This window comes from Capricornis sumatraensis, chromosome 6 (assembly GCF_032405125.1).
Source record: "Capricornis sumatraensis isolate serow.1 chromosome 6, serow.2, whole genome shotgun sequence".
NCBI classification, from domain to species: Eukaryota; Metazoa; Chordata; class Mammalia; order Artiodactyla; family Bovidae; genus Capricornis; species Capricornis sumatraensis.
The window spans coordinates 79,351,089-79,372,362 of NC_091074.1; the positions used below are offsets into that span (position 1 = coordinate 79,351,089).

At 49.1% G+C, this 21,274-nt stretch overlaps 1 protein-coding gene across 2 annotated transcripts in view; it reads right to left on the reverse strand.

The window, feature by feature from the left end:
• PEBP4 (phosphatidylethanolamine binding protein 4) overlaps positions 1 to 21,274 on the reverse strand; it is a 262,420-nt gene that overhangs the window by 210,825 nt on the left and 30,321 nt on the right. For both annotated transcript variants that reach the window (XM_068974688.1, XM_068974690.1), the window contains exons 2-3: positions 9,454 to 9,590; positions 2,863 to 2,989 (exon numbers count right to left, since the gene is read on the reverse strand). In XM_068974688.1, coding sequence (XP_068830789.1) covers positions 2,863 to 2,989; positions 9,454 to 9,590 — 264 coding nt within the window. The remainder of the gene's footprint in view (positions 1 to 2,862; positions 2,990 to 9,453; positions 9,591 to 21,274) is intronic.

Below are 21,274 nucleotides of genomic sequence, written 5' to 3' on the forward strand. Positions count from 1 at the left end.
GCACAGCTCCTTCCAGGGCTTCACGGCTTGCTTTGTGGGTGGGCTTCCTGGGCGTGTCCCTTATAAGCTGCTTTGATCACCTTTGAAAGGCAACATCTCCACATAGTCACCAACCTCTTACCCTTTTCCATTAGAGCCTGGGCCCAGAGGAAATGCCTTCGTCTTCTCTCACTAAGGACTCGGGCTTCCCTGTCCCCACTTTAAAGGGACTCTGCACCTTTTCTCTCATGTTTCCTGTTCAATATCATATCTCCCCTCTGAAAACCTGCCCCTTGATGCTCCTTTGCGGGGGGTACCATCCTCTTCTGCTCTCAGCCCTTGTAGAGTAAATGGGGCTGCCCAGCCTCACTGTTTGGGTCAGGGATAAACACGGGATCCGAACAGGACAAATCCAGGGACTTTTAATGGTTGGATGGGGTCAATCCAGTGGGTTAATAAACTAGTAAAACATAACTCTGAAGCTGATAGAGTCATCTTTGTCATTACAGGAAATAGTGTTTACACACAAAACCAGCACAGAAAAAACAAGTAGAGAAAAGGGACAGATAGCTTCCTGGTGGCGTTGACTGAGCACCTGGATCCAGCTGTGCCTGAAGTTATCCCTGGAGTTTTCAGTTTGCGAACCATTAATGCCTTCCTTCTTTTTTCTTGTCACAAGCCAGTTTGAGTTGACTTTTACCGCTTGCCACCGACAATCTCAACTAAATAAATACTTAACTCAAGAGCATGTTAAACGAAGCAAGGCATGCACAGTATTCAACATGAAGTGGGTACCACCCAGTAAATGGCAGCTTTTGACACCCTAGCTGAACCTGCCTACTCAAAGGACAGATTTCTGTAAACTTTATAGTTCTACAGCAGTAGAATTCTACTTTTCCTTTCTTTCTTTCCACCACTTTGGCCCGACTATCCTTTGTGAAATTCCTGCTTTCCTTGGATTTCCTATCCACAGCTCTGCTTCCTTCGTAAATCTCCAGGTTTCCTCCCCTGCCCCACTCTGGGCTGAGGCAGGGTGGGAGATTTCAGGATCTGGAGGGGGTGATATTTGCTTTGCATTTTGTGTTCATGCCCAAGGACCATCAGTACCAACTAGACCAAGTCAAATGCAAAGGCTTCCCAAACTGGCTTCAAACTTGTTGCGGCCAAGGGCACCAGGGACTCAGGAAAGTCTACACTGCCATCTAGTGGACATATGTGACAATGTCACACGGAATGGAGCAATATCACTGGGAATGGAGCCCTTGGCTCATACTCCCTCTTGGGACAGTCACTGGGCTCTGAAAGTATTTGGTCCAAACTCCTCACTCTTTAAGGACAAGTGAATTAAGGGTGAAGTCGAGAGTCCTGTCTCGTGGAGTATAAGCATTATACCTTTCCTTGGAGGAACAGGCTCCCGCCCTGAGTTACAGTCACAGAGGCTTATGCTTCCTCCACTTCTCCCACCTAACTATGTTATGATTCAGGTGGAGGGCTTCTAGCGGGGAGGGCTGACATGAGCATGTGTGTGTGTACATGCACACACGTGTGCGTGTGTGGCAGGCTTGGGAGGGCTGAGGAAGAGGACACCCGGAAAGTCTCTCATGACTAGCTTGCTTAGCCTCCCAGAGGAAAGGATGTTTGTCAACGCTGCAGACACAAGCTTCATGTTCTCAGCCTCATAAATTATGAGACAGATCACCATGTATTTGTTCCCTGATAGTGAAAGTCAGTTAAAGACAGAAAAGACTCTCAGGAATTCTCTGGCGGTCCAGTGGTCAGGTCTCTGTGGTCTCATTGCCAGGGCCCTGGGTTCAGTCCCTAAATCGGGGAACTAAGATCCCACAGGCCACAAGCTGTGGCTGAAAGAAAAGAAAGAAAATAAAAATCTCCCTCTGTTTCTGAGTAGTCTTCGCAGCCCCACTCGAGAACCTGTCATCTTGTTATCCCTGTGCTGACAGCCCCCAGGCTGGGCCGACGGAGGAGGGGAGCCCTCTGTAGTCCCTCCCTGCCACGATGTGCAGGGGGATCAGAAGGCTGGCAGCGGTGTGCCTGTGGTCACATCCTGACCATGACCCTTCCGTCTCCACCCACTCGAGTCCTGAACACATCACAGTCCTTGTGCCTAGGTTGACATTGGCACCTTCTGCTACAGCCTGCAGACAGAACAAGGATTACCCTCCACCCCCTGACAATCTGGAAGCTCAGCCTGGAGTCAAAGAAGAAAGAAACGGCGACTAAGCCACTGGAGCAGCTTTCCTGACAACTGCAGCTCTATTTCCCCCTCCCATCGCCCTTCCCCAGGCTTACTACATTCCCAGACCAAGAGAAGCTTCCAGAACAAGATGGTACCGATCATTTTCCAGAAAAAGGAATAGTTCTATACAGTTCCTAGAATGTTTCTCTTTTTTATTTTGGGCAAGTTGGGGCCACCTTCTGAGCGGGTCTCATACTGCGATGCCCAAGAGCCAAGGGCACTGACCTCCACTTGTTCAGCCCGCGTGAGAAGCACTCTCCTTATGAACCGGGTCCTCCCCATCTAGATCACTCTGAAAACCCTGCCACTCTGCACCTTGAGAAAGAGCTCCCCATAGATCCCTCCCTTCTCATTTTCCTTGCCACCCTCTGCATCCCCTGGCCAGTCCCCAGGTGGAGCAGCCCCTGAACCATGCCAAAGCTCGCAGCCTGCAGCCCCTGCTACCCACCCCAGCCTCCTCCAAGGCAATGGGCCACTCTAAAGGAGGCACACGCTCAGGGCAACAAGCCATCTGGTGCTGCCAATCCCGGCTCAGCCGGCTATGGTTTCCTGTCACTCAGAGGAACAGACTCAGAGGGAACCCGGATCTCAGAGCGACCCTCCCACTTCAGCCAGGCCAGCTCGCTCACCTCCAGGGCCTGAGGGAACTTCACGATTGGTTCGGGCCAGGTAGTGATCTTCTTTCTGTAATTGTTGCATTCAGGAACGATCATGCAGCCGATGTTACCCAACTCTGGGTAGAAAACCTTAAGGCCCCTGTGGAGAGAGGGAGGTGGTTGTCTTGTGTTGGGGTTTTCGGGGAGCTGGGGGGTGCATAAGGCTTCAGTCTGGCCTGTGGAGCTTGAGTTACTTGACTTCTTGTGACTCAGTTTCTCCACCTGTACAGTGGAAATACTAATAATACCTATTTGTAGGGTTGATGAGAGGGGTAAAGTAGTGACCGATGTTTACAACAGGGCCTGGCAGGTTATCAGTGGTCGGAAAGTGTTCACTACTGTCAGTGTTTACTAGTCAAAAAAAAAAAAAAATCCATAGGCAAACCCAGTCAGTGTCTTTAAAGTAGGACTGGGTATAGAAGAATGATATTTTTATGTTGCTTTTCTGGAATGTCCTTATTACACAAAGAAAGGTTTAGCAAGTTATCACAGGTGTTCTTCATGGGGACAAACTTCTCTGTCCTTTAAACAATCAAGACCCTCTCCATGCCTGCAAATCCCAGCAGTAGTTGCATAACTCACTTCTTTGGGTGACCCGTTGTCCCTGCCCTAGGCTCTCGATATGCCATTCCTTGTGCTTTGTTAGCGTTATTATTCATTTACTTTATTTTTGGCTGTGCTCAGTCTTCCGTTGCTTCGTGTGGGTTTTTCTCTAGCTGCAGTGATCAGGGGCTCCTCTTGGCTGTGGTGCTCAGCTTTCTTATTGCAGTGACTTCTCTTGCTGTGGAGCGCGGGCTCTAAGGTGTGTGCGCTTCAGCAGCTGCAGCACTCAGGTTCAGTAGTTGCAGCTCCTGGGCTTAGTTGCTCCGCAGTATGTGGGATGTTCCCAAGGATAGAAGCCGTGTCCCCTGCATTGGCAAGTGGATTCTTAACCACTGGACCATCTGGGAAGTCCTCAGGTGGTATAGTCTTAATAACTTTTGAAGAAGTTTTAGAGTATGGGTTTTCATCTCTCCTCATGGCAGTATTTTAAGGACTTTTTGGTTTGTTTCTGCCATTACCCCCTGCCACAGCAAACATTGAGATCTAAGGCTGAGAGAGGGGACCCTCTTCTGGCAGAAAGATGGAGACTCAGCCCACAGCCCAGAAATGGAAGGTGGGGGGCAAGGGTGGGGAGGAAGGAAACTGAGGACCAGAGGGAACAAAAGTGTCTCCTTTTTCTATCCCCGTAGAATTGCTGCAAATGTTTAAATGTTCTTGTTGTCCGGCCACTAAGTCGTGTCCAACTCTTTGTGGACTGCAGTGTGCCAGGCCTCCCAGTCCTTCACTATCTCCTGGAATTTGCCCAATTTCATATCCAGGGACTCTGTGATGCCATCTAACCATCTCATCCTCTGCTGCCTACTTCTCCTTTTGCCTTCAGTCTTTCTCAGCATCAGGGTCTTTTCCAATGAGTCGGCTCTTCCCATCAGGTGGCCAAAGTACTGGAGCTTCAGCTTCAGGATCAGCCCTTCCAATGAGTATTCAGGGTTGATTTCCTTTAGGATTGATTGGTTTGATCTTCTTATAGTTAAGCAAAATCATCAAACTGACAGGGCCTGAGGCAGGAGATTAACGGGTTTCAGGTGGGACACTTAACTAGCCTCCTGTTTGCATTTCCTGAGACAGGAAGTAAGTAGGCTCCAGGTTAGGCATTTACAACCATCCTCCTGTTTGTACTTTGAAATAGAAATAAGAACAGAAACAGGGCAAATAGCCAGGCTTTTTCTCTTGTGGATACTTGAAGGTAACAGCTATGGCAGGACAGAGAAGGGTTAAACCCTGTTTGAGTGAAAGATCAAGAGGTCACAAATGTCCCCTCCATAGGACAAGGGAGATGCTGCTCATGGACAGGAAGCCTCCTTGAGGGTCAAAAAGGAGGTGAAAGCACCCCACAGCAGGTGATGCTGAGGCTCCCCCATAGGCCTCTGGGCTGGAATCCATCTCAGAGAACAGTTGTGCATGGATATTAGGGAGGGTCCTAGGGCAGGTCAATTGTAGAAAAAGAAATCAGATAATTGGCCAAAGATAAACAAAGACCCAGAAGAACTGCCCTATATAAGCGACTTAACCGCCTCTTTACTGCATTCCTCACTAGGGGAGACGCCCACACCCTTTCTCTCCGGGTGTGCATCTCTGCCTTGCTTCTGTCTTAACAAACTGTTTATCTGTGCGCTCTCCCAGTTGTCGTGCTGTGTCTCTAATAATAAACTTCATACTCAGTTTTACAGTTTTTGCCTCCTTGAGAATTGCATTTTTCGGTGGAGGGGGGCAAGGGCCAGGGGAATTTTGCTTCTCGCCCCTAGCCCCTGGTGGACTAGCAGCTAGGATTCCTGGTTTTTATCCAGGCTACCTAGGTTCAGTTCCTGGGGAGGGAACTAAGATCTCGCTGCAAGCCGCTGCTTTCTGCTGCCTCTCAGATCAGGCCTAAAGCCTCTGAGGGGCTTCCAGATGGCTCAAGCAATAAAGAATATGCCTGCAATGTGTGAGAAGCAGGAGACACAGGTTCCATCCTTGGATCAGGAAAATCCCCAGGAGGAGTGAACAGCAATCCACTTCAGTATTCTTGCCTGGAAAATCCCATGGACAGGATTGGCTGGCGTGCTACAGCCCATGGGATCACAAAGAGTTGGAAATGACTGAGCATGCAAGCAAAGCCCCAGAGGGTGCCAGGGGACCAAGTTAGGTCCATCCAGCCAGGCCCCCATCATACCCACAGGGCACTGTCAGCCCAGGGTCTGAAGCCCACATGCTGCCTCCAAGTCTCATTCTTCAGGTGAGGCTATCACCATGGGCCAAGAGCTGGACCACAGCCTCCCAAGAACCTGGCAGAGGTGCCCAGCTGGGCCATGCCCAGAGAAACTGAGGCGATAAACGTGTGCCACTATGAGGTTTGGGGAACTCTGCTGTAAGCAACAGAGGAGGAGTGCATAGGCTTGTCTGCACCTCCCTTGACTGGATGTTCCCGGAGGTCACTCAGCATCATAAGAATCAGATCAGAGAAAAACCGCTCCCTGGGGATGAAAAAAGCTCAGAATCCAGCTGCCCCCAAAGCAAGGGAGACACAAAGGTCCATGGAGGGGAGGCTGCCTTCATAGAGGCGGTTGGGGACTCAGGGGACACCCCACCCTCTGCTGCGTGGTTCTCATTGTGGACACGTGGGTCTATCTCCAACCAATTCTTCCTTAAGGCAGGAGCCCAGAACAAGACCCCCCAAGGAGGAATTGAAGGATGAGAGGTGGAGGCTCAGAGGAAAAACACTGCAGGTGAAGGCAGGGGACGGGGGATGGTCATGACATCTGTCTCCAAACATTGGAAGGACCCTCCAGGGACAGAGAGACTAGACTTGTTCCATGCAGTGCCTGGGGCAAAACTAGGAAGAATGGGGGTGAAGTTAAAGAAGGGCAGTCACAAGGGTGACTGTGACAAGTCACAAGTCACAAGCCTTGACACAAGGGTGCCCTCTATGATGTGGGAGGTTTTCGGTAGAGAAGAGAGGGCTTTGAGAAGCAGGTCGTGTCCCTGTGAGAGTCCACTGGGGCCACTGGGGCCAAGGCAGCAAGGAGGGAGGGGCTGAGTGGGTTCACCCACTGGATGGCGGTTGGATGACTTTAGTTCTTTCATGCCTGTGACTGAACCTAGAGTTCTGACTCTCAGTGGTTTTGTTGGTCTAGTCTGTCTTCCTCAAGAGTGAAGTGAAAGTCGCTCAGTCATGTGTGACTCTTTGTGACGCCATGGACTGTAGCCCGCCAGCCTCCTCTGTCCATGGGATTCTCCAGGCAAGAATACTGGAGTGGGTTGCCATTCCCTTCTCTAGGGGATCTTCTCAACCTGGGTCTCCCACCTTGAAGGCAGATTCTTTAACATCTGAGCCACCAGGGAAGCCCCTCAAGCATAGGTAAGGTATTATTCTAGAAGAACTTTTCTCTTAACAATATTTCTCTATTGCTTGTCACAGCACAAGAAATTCCTCCTTTATAGATTAATACTTTCAGGTCCTGAGTGCTAACTTCAAGAATTCCCTGTTAGATTCTAACAATACCCGGGAGAGGAGGCACTTCTCTAGGGGAGTCTCTCAATAAGGTCAGGAGCCTGAACTGAGCAGGATCCTTGGGGATGGGGGGCACAGAACTCAACTTTTTGATCTCAACTTTGGAGTCTGATATATTCCTTTGTGTTCTCATTCTGTGACGATCTTTTAATAAACTTCCCTGGTGGCTCAGATGGTAAGGAATCTGCTTGCAATGCTGGCGAGTAAAGTTCAATCCCTGGGTCAGGAAGATCCCCTGGATATTTTACCAAAAAAAATCTTCAGCAGTTATAAAGTCAAAGCTTCCCTCTTGCAATGATGATCTGCAGTCAAAAACTCGTGTCCTAGCATGCAAGCTTAATGCTGGAAGTCCATTAAGGTCTCAAACTGGGGATCTGCTAGTGTCTTCTAAGAAGTCCTGAGAATGACTCCTTGCAATGAACTGAAAATTAATATGCTGAAATCCTAGCCCTAAAGGTAATGAAATTTGGAAGTGGGGCCTCTGGGAGGTGTTTAGGTCATGAGGGTGAGGTTCTCATGAAGATAGAAAAGACTTACCAGAGAGCTTTCTCACCCCTTCCAGTCTGCAAGGACCCATCAAGGATCCAGCCATCTATGAGTCAGGAAGTGGGATCTCATCAGACAAACAATCTGCTGGCACATTGACCTTGGACTTCTCAACCTCCAGAATGTGTGTGTTAGTCGCTCAGTTGTGTTTGACTCTTTGAGATCCCAGGGACTGTAGCCTGCCAGGCTCTTCTGTCCATGGGATTTCCCAGGCAAGAATACTGGAGTGGGTTGCCATTCCCTTCTCCAGGGTATCTTCCTGACCAAGGGATCAAACCTGGGTCTTCTGTTTTGCAGGCAGATTCTTTACCATCTGAGCTACCAAGGAAGGACCTCTAGGATGGTAAGAAATAATTTTTGTTTTTTATAAGCCACCCAGTCTGTGGCCCTGTGTTGTAGCAGCCCCTTGGACTGCTGTAAGACAGGTTCCCTTCACTTGAGATGCTCTGGGCCCTGGACGAGGGTCAGCAGTTGAAGGTGAGTGGCAAAAGAGTAGGAATGTAGTCAGACGGTGTAGTCAGGGGCGGTGAGGGGAGGGGTTAGCATCACAGCTCTGCCACTGGTCAGGTATATCAGCACCATGGGCAGGTTATTTAATCTCTGGGGATTCCTATCTGCAAAATGGGATGATAATACGTACTTGGTGGGGTCATGGTAGCAATGAAATAGGTCAAGGACTCTAAATCACTGGCAGAACTCCCTACACATACTGGGTGACTGGAGCTCCTGCACGTGCTGTGGTCCCCAGGCCACCAGGAGACCAGCCTGTGGATGTCTGCAGCACTGAGCCCAGGGAAGATGGGGTGCCGGTGGGTTCCCTCTGTACATGGTGACTGTACACATAGGATCCATGTGTCCCACAGTGAACATGGGAAGCAAAGAGGTTCTCTGCATGGGGCTGTGATCATGGCCTTGGCCCCGCTGTCTTCCCCAGCTTGGGGGGGGGGCTTGACTGGCCCACCAAAGGGAAAGGCCTGCCTGCCACCGGGAAGGTCCTGCCCCGCAGAGCACCTTGCATGCATAGGAGCAGCAGCCCTGCCCACCTTCCCTCACACAAAATTTCACCCAGCGCTGTTTCACCAGGGTTACAGCTGTACTGATAGGAACAAAATCTGTGCCATTTTGGGGGAGGGGGATGTGGCAGAATTCAGCTGCCCAACTTTTTAAGGAAAAAACATATTTATCTCTCTAAAAGTAATGTTAATGTTTGTAAGAATTTGAATGTACTCAAGAAGACAGAGTAAGAAGGGTGAGTCCTCGCTCCCGCTCTTACTTCCGATGGCCTCAGTGTGATGCCAGCGTCCTCGGCCACCAGGTTGGCAGAGGGTGTTGGGGGCAATGTGGCCTGGGCCGCCCTCGGGATGGCCCATGAGTCCAGGGTGATGAAGACTGGTTCTTCTGACCCACGATGGGTGAGGAGCAACCTGGACTCCGACACAGAGTGAGAGAAGCTTGTGCCCTTGGAAGGGACAGAGCCAGCCTCTGACGCCCAGCCTTTTCTCTGGACAATGTCCAGTGGCCCCACTCCAGCCTTTCCTGACACTTCCAGGGCTTTGTTTGAGAAAAGCAAACAACCACCTCTCACACAGGGAGGGTCTGGTTACACAGCCTCTGTCAAGTGCCACTTTTCTTGAAAGTGCCACTTTGTTGCGGGGAAAGGGAGCCTTCCAGGCTGTAGGGAAGGGATGATCTCTCTTGGGGTCCCAGCAGGGAGGGTGAAGCCAGCCCCTCAGGTTTGGAGGCCCCAGGGGAGTCGGCCAGATCCCGGTGCCCTCCTGGGGTTGAGAGGACCACCCTTTGGACTGACGGCACAGGCCTATCTCACAGTCCTCTCCTCGATCCGAGTCTCCCTCCACAGACACTGCCGTGGGAGCCAGTGGCCCCTGACTCCCGGAGACCCCCCCCCCCCCCTCTGCACCCAGCCTTACTTGCAAAGGACAGCGTCGTTGTCGGGCAGAGCCTCGTACACGCACACGTCATTGTCTTCCTCCTCTCCAGTGACCGCCACTGCGAGGCCCAGGAGCAGGGCTGCTGTGGCCAGCCTCATGGTCCAGCCCATGAGCACCTGGAAAGGAAGGATTCTTCAGAGCTGCCGGGCCCTCTGCAGGGGGTGCCCTTCCCACCCACAGCCCCTGCCCAAGGGGGCCCACCTGGTGGGGAGAGAGCCCTCTGCTCGCCAGGGAGAAGGGCGGGCACAGCCTGGGCTCCAGCAGCTAATCCGCCACCCGGACACAAGTCCCTTAGCAGCCCTGGGCCTCCTCCCAGCTGGATTCAATTTACAGCCTTGGCCTAGGCCCCTCCTCCGTCTATGCAGGGCTGTGCTCTCACTCGTTCCTGCTGCTGCCCGGGCACGGAGCAGACTGCAGAGCAAGAGGGCTCATACAAGCCTCTCACATGGCCCACCTCATCCCGGACACACCTCCTACCCTGAGTTTCCCCGTGTGCAGTCAGTTGGCCGAGGGCCAGCCTGCCCTTCTGGCTTTAAGGCAAACCCTTTGGAGGCTGGTGGCCCCAGGTTTCGGGGTCTGGGGGTGCTCCTGAGAGCCTGACTTTGCTGGGATTTTAGGAGCAGGAGTGAGGCTGGGCAGTGCCCCCTGCACAGCTCTGCTTCCCCTGCCCACAGCTCCTCTGCTGCCTGTCTAGATGGCCTCAGGGCTGTGGGGTGGGGGTCATGGTTGAACGAGGTGACCTTGTGTAGGAAGGGCCACTGCTCCAGTGGGTGGGGCTGCCTGGCCCAAAGGACAGCTCCGAAGGGCCAGCTGAGGACACCGGGGCGTGTCCAGCTATACCTTGTGGTGGTGCTGAACTCAGCATTCTCCCAAAATAATAGTCCCTGGAGAAGACGGCCAGCAGAGCCGCCCAAGATGGGGGTGGCACGCACAGCGCTGTACTGGGAGGAAGGGGGGCCTTGGGGTTGAGCTGCACTGAACAGCTCAGCTGGGACCCCAGGGCAGTCTGTATTCCCTTGGGGAACAGGCCGGCAGGCTGGAGTGTATGGGGCTCTGATTGGAACCAGAGCAGGGCAAGGGAAAGATCAAAGGCAGTTCTCACACCTTGAGAGGGGTGTGGGGGGCCCAGGGTTCCTGGGCTCTGCTCTGAGCTAAACCACATGACTGGGGGGCCCCATGCCTCTCTAGGGTGTGTGTGTGTGTGTGCTCAGTCACTTCAGTCGTGTCTCACTCTTTGTGACCCCATGGACTGTAGCCCATCAGGCTCCTCTGTCCATGGAATTCTCCTGGCAGGAATACTGGAGTGGGTTGCCATGCCCTCTTCCAGAGGATCTTCTCAACCTAGGGATCAAACCTGTGCCTCTTACGCCTCCTGCATTTGAGGCAGATTCTTCACCACTAGCGCCACCTAGGATGCAGTACCTCTTTTCAAAAACAAGTATGGTCCCCTACTCCCTGTGCCTGGCTAAGGAAGGTGAGATCATGGCTCTACACTCTACGCAGCTAGATCGTTGAAGAAATCATTTCTAGCTGAGCTGGCTTTCTGGTTGAACTCCTACTTCCAGGATCCAACTAGCAGCAAAAAGCCCTTCTTTGGGGCTACAAACTGAATACATTTCTCAGTGATCAGGCTCTCTGAAGTATGACTCAGGCTCCCCCACAGGAAGATCCTCTTCCCAAGGCCTCCCCTACTGGAGAGTGTCTCTGAGTAGCTTCTCCATAAGATGGTTGTGAGAATGAAATGAAATGAATTATATAAGGCACTCAGTAAGGAGTCCGGCACATAGGGAATGCTCAATAATTAATGGATAGTGTAAATATTCTTCCATAGACCCATCCATCCCTTCATCCATTCGTTCCCAACCCATCTCACCAGCAGGTGTGAGCACCTCCTATGTGCCAAGCCTTGTGCCTGTGGGGCATAGTCTGAGCATGGTCCCTGCTCTCACGGAGCTCACAGAACAGCCCAAGCCAGAGGATGGTAGTGCCAGAATGATCATCCAAGACCAAGAGGCTCCAGTCTTCAAAGTGACAGTCACTAGAGAAGCCAGAACTCTCCTGGGTGTCAGCAGCCTTTAACCCCAGTAAGGATGAATGGCTGTCTGGAGGTGGGAGTGAGTCTATGGGGCAGGATTGCTCCTGGGGAGACTACTTGAGTCAGCAATTCCTCCTTATTCAGTGAGCACCAGGTTTTTAGCACTGAGTCCTCATGATGATATGTATTTTATTCTGTACTGTGTGCTGTGCTAAGTCGCTTCAGTCGTGTCTGACTCTTTGAGGCCCCATGGACTGTAGCCCACCAGGCTCCTCTGTCCATGGCATTCTCCAGGCAAGAATTACTGGAGTGGGTGGCCATGCTCTCCTTTAGGGGATCTTCTGGACCCAAGGATCAAACCCGAATCTCTTTTATCTCCTATATTGGCAGGGGGGTTCTTTACCACTAGCACCACCTGGGAAGCCCCATAATCCTCATGAGGTAGGTACTATTATGATCCCATTGTACAGAGGGGGAGAGTGAGGCACAGAGAGATTTAGCTAGAGAACCTGCACTTGGGTTACATAGGTAGTAGGTGGCCGACCTGAGATTTGATCCCTTGCTTTCTGCTTCTAGACTCCATGCTCCTTAACCATTCAGTCTACTGACACCTCTTTCAGCTCTGCTGTGCCCTGACTTTTTCCTCTCTAGTCCCTTTGTTCTTAGAATAAAGTCTGGAATCTTCCAGGTATCCCACAATGCCCTGAAAGATCTGGATCTTCCTGCCTCTCTAGCCACCTCTTTCTACTCTCTGCCTGTCCTTCAAACTCCTTCCTGCTCCAGGGCCTTCCAGTACTCCGCTGCCACTTCCCATTTCCCCTTGGGGGATCTGGAAGTGTCATTTCCTCAAAGAAACTTCCTCTGATTCCCAGACTCCATTAGATTGCTGTTATACAGAATCAGAGCAATTTACCCCTTTTCTTATAGTTCTTATATGTTAGTAAAATTATTTTGTAGCTATTTATACTTAGCAGTTTGCTTGTAGTCTCCCCACCCCACAGCCTACCAGTGTCTCAGAGGCAGTGCCTAGTCTGTGTCTAGTTTTCCAAGGCAGCCCTTGGTGGGTCTAGATGCTGTATACATTCTTGTCTGAATGCCCGACAAACTTGCCACTTCTGTTTCTGATGGTCCTCGTGTTCACTCGATAGCTCTTAACTCTCTATAAATATCAGTGGGAAAGTAACCTCTCGCGCTGGCCTTAGGCCCTGGATCCCCATTGCTTATTTATCTAACTTTCTCTGGCTTGTTTTTGTACAGAGAGATCGGACAGAATGCAGTGGCTCCTGGTGTTTTTGAATCTGATCCTTTCCTTGGGGAATTCACAAGACTTGCCTTTTTGACCTCCAGCCCCCTCAGTGCCCACCCCTGAAGCTGCCTTCTCTTCCTTCAGGCACCTGGGTTTAAGACCACCTCCCAGGACCATCAGTCAGGCCTCACCGTTGGCTTCCTGAGATATTCTGGTTTCTCTAGATACCCAGGTCTACTGAACCAGTGATCCTGGAATGCTTTGCCCTCATCTTCTTCCTCCAGGCCTCCTGAGCCTGACACCCCTATCGCTGCTCAAGTGTCACCTGTTTTTCCTCCCCCCCAGACACAGACTCTCATGTTTCCCTTCCCTCCTCAATTTTTCCACCTCTGCCTTCTGGAGTCTCTGTACTGCAGTGACCAAATTCCCCCTCAGTCATTTCTTTCCTTCCTCATTTTTAAAAACATTGAAATATATTCACATACCATAAAATTCACTCGTTTAACATGTGCAGTTCAGTGGGGATTTTAATATAAAAGTCACTAAAGGATGTGCAGCTATCTTCATTATATAATTCCAGAATATGTTCATCACCCCCCAAAGAAGCCTAGAGAATCCATTAGCAGTGACTCCTTATTCCTTCCTCTCTCAGAACCTGGGAACTACTAATCTTTCTCTCTTCATAGGTGTGCTTATTCTGGACATTTCACACAGGTGGAATTATACTGTATGTGTTGTTTTGTGGGACTTCCCAGGTGCCTCATGGTAAAGAATCCTCCAGCCAATGAAGGAGACATAGGAGATATGTTTGATCCCTGGGTCAGGAAGTTCCCTGGGGGAGGAAATAGCAACCCACTCCAGTATTCTTGCCTGGAGAATTCCAAGGACAGAGGAGCCTGGAGGGCCAAATTAAATTATGGGTAAATACCCATAAAGGGCTTCCCAGGTGGCTTAGCTGGTAAAGAATCTACCTGCAACCTGTGATCAATCCCTGGGTTGGGAAGATCCCCTGGAGAAGGGATCAGATACCCACTCCAGTATTCTGGCCTGGAGAATTCCATGGACTGTATAGTCCATGGGGTCGCAAAGAGTCAGACATGAATGAGCAACTTTCACTTCACTTCCCACCCATAAAGGACAATCTAAAGTCCTAAGCAGAAACTAGGGTGAGACTCTCGGGGAAATTAAGACATTCAAAAGTAGCTGTATAAGTGGAAGAATTGAAAAAGCCATATGCAGGTCTAGATAAGACACATGCTCAGAAAATACCCAAGAAGACTATAACCTTTCTCCTTGAGTTCTAGTTCTCAGGATCATCCTGAGATCCTTCTTTCTCTGGAAGGGGAAATCAGGACTCCACATAGAAAGGAAACTTCCCAAGTCTGTTACTTCCTTCCTTGGTAAGGCCTGTCTGAACTAAATCAGTAACGCTAATCCCATTAGTAATGCCAATTCTCAGCACAGCACTCCAGGAGTGATATATGTACCCAAGAGCCATTTCTGGGAAAGTTAAAGAAATGTTTGATGCTCAGAAACAAGCATAGAAAAGCCACGAATAACAAGCCTTAAATCATACTACAGTGAAGAAATCGAAGATACCACCCTAAACACGAATTTCCTTAAGGCCTCCAGGCCACAGTTCTCATTCTTGAGGTTTCTCTGCCTCTTTGGCTGGTCCTTATGGAAAGTCCTGGCCTCACATCTCATACTCCATGCCAAGGAGTAGAGTCCAGCCACTTACCCAGAGCAGTGTGGGAGCTGTGGGGAGGAGGCTGCAGGGAGATGAGAAATCTTGGCAGGTTTCAGGGCTGGAGAAGGTGGGGAGAAACTTCCCTCCAGGATGCCCCAGAGTCTGGGCCCTTAAGGCCCGATCAGAGTCTGGCAGTGTTGAGCAACGGAGAGTATAGGGAAGGCTCCTGGAGTTGCCAGCAGAGGAGGCAACGGTTGGTCGTTGGGGAGGCAGTTGGAGAAAGTTCTAGGGAGTTCCAGGGAGGAGCTAATATGTAGAGTGGGTGAGAATAGGAAAGAAGACTGGGTGGGTTTTCTGGCATTCCTCCTTCCAAGGACTCTACAGAAAGCTGCAGGAATCACATAGACAATTCTCTTACCTTTACACTGTAAAGCCTACTGAAGACGCACTATGAATGTGCAAGAGAGCTGCAGAGGAATGGAGGGAAACCATAGAGACCAGAGTTCCTGAGAGAGACAAATAGCGCCTGACTGCTTTAGAGCAAAAGGCTCATAGACACAGATGGGAGACAGGTGGGGTTGGGACCCTTGGTTGGGGTGGAGTAAGTGCCCCCTTCCCCAGCAAGCGTGGCCTGGAGCCACAGAAGAACAACACTGGTTCAAGGTCAAGTGCTGCCAGGCCTACCAACTGTGTCCAGCAGGTAATGTTCTACCAAAATGGGCAGTGGATGCTCCTATAACAGGCCAAGTCCCTGGCTTGCAGGACCTGGATTTCTTTCTGTGCTTTAAATGACCACATCTGGGTGGACAGCCTCAGTTTCCTTCTGGAAAATTTCTTCCAGGAAATTCAAGGAGTCAGTAGACATTGAAACACTCCAGATGAATTAAGTCAGAATCTTTGAGAGCACATTTTTAAGTGCTGCTTATGGGATTTTAAAGAGCAGCCAGGCACCTGACTGGGGGCAGGTACCCTACAGATGCCGAAGGTACAAAGATGCATGAGATGCAGAGCCTTAACTTGATAAACTCACAGTTGAACAGGACAATAAACCTCCAAATAAACAACAATCACAAAATTGTCAACAGTGTGATGAATTCAGCCATAGAAGCATTGCTAGGGTAAAGAGGCAGCTATTAATTATATATTTTGTTTTAGGCATTTAAAGATGGTTTGACATCTTACCGGTCTTGCTGGCTGAGGAGAGGTGGATTTGAAGTCAGCCTTGCTGACTGTAGGCCTCTGTTCTTTCCCTTCACAGGCTCCTAACCCATTCTTTCCAAACCTAGGGCCTGGGATTTGGTGTTTTTGTTTGTTAGGTTCTCCTAGATAGCATGTGAGGACAGCTGTGCAGAAGTTCATTGCTTCACCTCCCCTGGCTGAGCTCTGTGTCCCACTTTCAAAGTCCCCTCCAGGGACTCCACTCTCCTCTCTGCTGGGGATGTCTTCCCTTCACCCTACTCAAATCTGACCTCCCTTCGATGCCCATTGGCCCTTTCCTTCTTTAAGCTTTTCTCAAGTACTCTTTCAGACCTACAAAACTCAAGCTGACATATTTGTTTGATTTTCATTGGTATGATGCCAATGATTTTTTTATGATTTTCATTGGTATGATGCTATAACCAACCTGTCCAGGGGATTTTCCAGGCAAAAAGACTGGAATGGGTTACCATTTCCTACTCCAGAGGATCTCCTCAACTCAGTGATCAAACCCACATCTTTTGTGTCTCCTGAATTGGCAGGTGGGTTCTTTACCACTAGTGCCACCTGGGAAGCCCCTCAGTATCTGCAAAACAGCTCGAAGAGACTGTTGTGTGTATCTGTTGATGGAAAATGCCCCAAGGACCTTGCTCCAAAGCTGCTCTTGACAGTTTCTCCCTGGTCTCGCATCCCCTCTCTTCCCTAATTAGCCACTGCTTGCCCCCACTTTTCTTTGGTACTCCCCAGTCTTAAGAAGAACAGATGTCGGATGAGGAAAGGAAACAACTATTTTGAATAAAGATGTTAATCATAAACTCAACTCGGCAGACGAATTATGTTAAGCAGAGTCCTGTGGGGCTCCTAGGCACAAAGCCTTTCTGTGCTGCACCCCCCCCCCCCCATTTCTTTGGTTATAAGAAATAGACTTCCTTTAGCCTCCATGACCTTCCCTGAGTCCCAACGGGCAGATCCAAGCAGTTGCTAATTAGGGAAGAGAGGAGATGTAAGACCAGGAAGAAACAAACAGTCTGGAGCTGCAAGGACCTTCGCTGTTGCACAGGGATTTTCTCTAGCTGCAGAGAGGGGCCGGGTGTGTGTGTGTGTGTTGCGGGGGGGAGGGGGGGGGAGCGGGGGGTACTTTCTAGTTGCAGTGTGCAGGTTTCTCATTGCATTGGCTTCTCTTGTTGCAGAGCACAAGCTCTAAGTTGTGCAGGTCTCAGTAGCTGCGGCTTGTGGGCTCTAGAGCTCAGGCTCAATAGTTATGGCACACAGGCTTAGTTGCTCCATGGCATGTGGATCTTTCCAGAACATGGATTGAACCCATGTCCCCTGCATTGCAAGCTGGATTCTTAACTACTAGATCACAGGGAAGCCTGGGAAAACTACGTTTTGAGGGGCTTGGGCTCCCTGGGGAAATACCACTTGGTGATGAGACTGTCTTTGGTCACCAAGTTATCTCCTAAATTAAGCAGAGGTGCCAAAGAATTGATGCTTTTAAATTGTGATATTGGAGAAGACTCTTGAGAGTGCCTGGGACTTCAAGGAGCTCAAACCAGTTGATCCTAAAGGAACTCAACCCTGAATATTCATTGGAAGGACTGATGCTGAAGCTTCAATCCTTTGGCCATCTGATGCAAAGATCTGACTCACTGGAAAAGACCATGATGCTAGGAAAAATTGAGGGCAGGAGGAGAAGTGGGTAACAGAGGATAAGATGGTTGGATAGCATCATCAACTCAATGGACATGAATCTGAGCAAGCTCCAGGAGGTAGTGGAGAACAGAGGAGCCTGATCTGCTGCAGTCCATGGGATCGCAGAGAGCTGGACACGACTGAGTGACTGAACAACAATAAGCAGGTGCTAGATGGTAAACAAAGAGAAGGCAATGGCACCCCACTCCAGTACTTGTGCCTGGAAAATCCCATGGAGGGAGGAGCCTGGTGAGCTACAGTCCATGGGGTTGCTACCAGTCAGACACAACTGAGCGACTTCACTTTGACTTTTCACTTTCCTGCACTGGAGAAGGAAATGGCAACCCACTCCAGTGTTCTTGCCTGGAGAATCCCAGGGATGGGGGAGCCTGGTGTGCTGCCGTCTCTGGGGTCGCACAGAGTCGGACACGACTGAAGCGACTTAGTAGCAGCAGCAGATGGTAAACAAATGACACCAGGCCTTCCCCAAGGGCCAAGGAAGTAAGTTCCTGGTAGCACAGTCAGTCAGTCACATCTCCAGGAGCCCTCACAGATGACAGGGGTGGAGGTGAGGGGTGGAAAGAACACCAACTCTGCTCTGCCAGCAGGGACCACATGTCCTTGGCCCACAGGGGGAGAGGTACAAGCCCTCACTGTCTCTGCAGCTGGGACAGGAGGCAGCACGGCTGGCTCTTTGACCTGCTCAGATCCAAGTCACATCTCTCATGTCCTCTCATGTCATATCTCTTTGTAGAGTTCATGGGTGGGCGGCGGAGGGGGTAAGTTCCACTTTGGATTAGGAAATTAGTTTCAACCCACTGAAAAGACTGTTACTTCTTGGTTTATTGCGTTAAGACTGAGCATAGCACTTGTGATAGGAACAGAGTAAAGGAACAAAGTAGGCGATTAAACAATCCCACTGGGGGATTATAAGTAGAAAAAATATGGGAGACCCTTGTAAGTTAATGATCATTTAAGAAAGCAGGTTGGCTTAACCACAAAACTAAGCAGGCCTGCTTAGCAACAAAACCATTCAACAGAAGCATGAGACTTGCCCCCAAACATTAAAACAATAGTGGCCTGAGATCACATCCTGCCCAGTGAGCTCAGTAAGTTAATGATCCCTAGGACATGCTCTCTGCACACATAAAAATAAATCATTTATGCAAAGGTGAATTTCAAAGTAAAGGCCCTCATTGTACTGAGGCTTTAAATAATATTTCCATAGTGCCGTGACAGTCTTGTCTTGACCATGTAGGGACAAGAAAACTTCTGCCCCGTGAAGGAGGAGCTGATGATGGAGGCATAATGTCTACTCAAAAGTGATGGAGAAAGTGGTCTTTCCCCCTGCCCCACTTTTCCTTTGATTATAAAATTTTAGCCCAGTAACTTCTCAGGGGATGGCATCCTCTAGCCCACCCATTTATAAGCCTCACAAATGTCTTAGTCTAATTAATAATTTCTTAGTTATCACTTTTTCTCTCACTGAATTCTCTCTGTGCTGAGGCATAAAGGATTGGAGCTCCTCGGAGTACCCCCAAAATGCCACCCAACAGTTTCACTGGCAGGTGCTCAGTAAATATTTATTGAGGAATGTATGGGTGATGGAAACTTCTGGAAACTTCATTATCTTCTGCCTTGTTGAATCAGGCACCTTCATTCCAGATGTTCGGTGTTGATTCTACCATTATTTCAATGTTGGGAAGTTTCCTTGTAAGGCTTATGAGACATATCAGAATATGTGTTCTGTTTGGCTTTTTCCCCTAGTCTTCAGTCCTACCTGACTCTTTGCAACCCCATGGACTATAGCCCAGTCTGGGCTCCTCTGTCCATGGGATTTCCCAGGCAGGAATACTGGAGTGGGTTGTCATTTCTTTCTCCAGGGGATCTTCCCGACCCAGAGATCAAACCTGCATCTCTTCTGTCTCCTGCATTGGAAGAATTCTTTACCACTAGCACCACCTGGGAAGCCCTACCCAAAGCACTGTCATAAGCAAAAAACATGCCTCTGAACTTAGGGCTGTGATCCTAAAGAAATGGGTCTAAACACTTACTAATTGTATCCTATTGTAACTGCTCACATGGGAAGAGCTTGTATAAGTGAGTAGTTGCTACCTACCAATGGTTTCTCTTTGGGTTTTATTATTATTATTTTCTTTTGGTCTCTGAGTGGCTTGTGGGATCTTATTTCCCCAACCATGAACTGAACCCAGGCCCTTGACTGCAACAGTATGGAGTCCTAACCACTGGACCACCAGGGAATTCCCATCTTTGGGCTTTCTTAAAGCTATATATCTTGGATATATAAAGAATACTTTTTTAGAAAAGGAAAACCATCACTGTCACACAGATACAAATACATGTTAAAATTTCTATTTTAACTCATTATTAATAAAGGAGTTGATAAGACCTTACAACCAGTTCAAAGGCAAGCCAAAGAATGGACACATCCATAGGTCAGGAATGTTGAAATGAACATGCAATGGGCAAGGGAAATCAAATGAACTTCCACTATCCAGAATTTATTTCTATGCTTATAGATGAGAATTATTTAGCCTTGTTTTCAGTTATCTACATCATCATCTACAGTTTATGGAGTTCTAAAAATAGCCCAAGTCATGAAAGGGGCAGAATGTCAGAAAACCAAGAGTGTGCTCTAAGAAATCTTCCATGGCAGACACCCAGTAATCTTATTTGCTTATTCAAACATCCTTACATGACAGAAGTGACATTTGGAGTCAATGGAGAAAGAACAGACTATCCAATAAACCCTGCCAGGACAACTGAATTTCCGTTTGTAAAAATAAAATTAGATTATAACACTATACTTTACCCAGAACAAAATTCAGGTGGATTAAAAATGAAATTTAAAATAGAAAAGTCTTAAACCTTCAGAAGAAAATACAGGAGACCATCTTTATGATTTAAGATGTGGAAGGAAATAGTACAGAAAAGACACAAACTATGAAAAAGATGGATAGACTTGATTATATTTAAAACAAAAAAATCTTTTTTTCATCAAGAGAACCTGATATAAAATATTGCATATAGGCAAAAAAGTCTCCTTATTCAGAGTTCATAAAGAGCTTCTACAAATCAAATGGGCTTCGCCAGTGGTTCCATGGGTAAAGAATCCACCTGCAGTGCAGGAAACACAGGAGATGCCAGTTCCATTCCCGGATTGGGAAGATCCCCTGGAGAAGGGAATGGCAACACACTCCAGTATTCTTGCCTGGAGAATCCCATGGACAAAGGAGGCTGTCGGTCTATAGCCCAAACGGTCAGAGTCAGACGTGACTGAGCAACTACACACACACACACACACACACAAATCAAATCAGAAAAAAAACAAACAATAAGGTAGCAGAGAGGAGGGGAAACTACAGGAAGGAACTTGGAGCACAGACCTCTAGGGAGCTGTGCTCCAGTGGCCCCTCTGATGTCTTTCAGATGAGCACTAGCTCCTCCAACCACCCAAAGGAGCCCAGAGGGACAGCATAACCTGGAGATTCACTCAGAACCAATTGCATTTCACTCTGGCTCCATGCCCGGGTTCCTCAGGACACCAGGCTGACCCACCTGGTCAGTTTCTCTGAAGTGGAGGCCAATTCTGCTTCCATTTCAGATACCAGGATCCCATTCAACTCATTCATTCAACACATCTTTGCGTGCCCTTCTGTGCCAGGTACCGAGAATATGGAGGGAGACCATCCTCCAGAGCTTCCTGCTCTAGGGCTGGTGAAGGAGCCAAACACTAACCATCAAGGCTGGTGCCCTGCCAGATGGAGACAAACGCAAGGAAGGGCTCTGGGGTCCACCAGTGCTCTCCTTTGAGCAGCCCCTCAACCCACCCCTGTGATTTTGCAGGTTGTTTCTAAGTTGAATTTATACTTACAGAAAAGTTACAAAAGTAATACAGAGAATATACTGTCTACCCCAC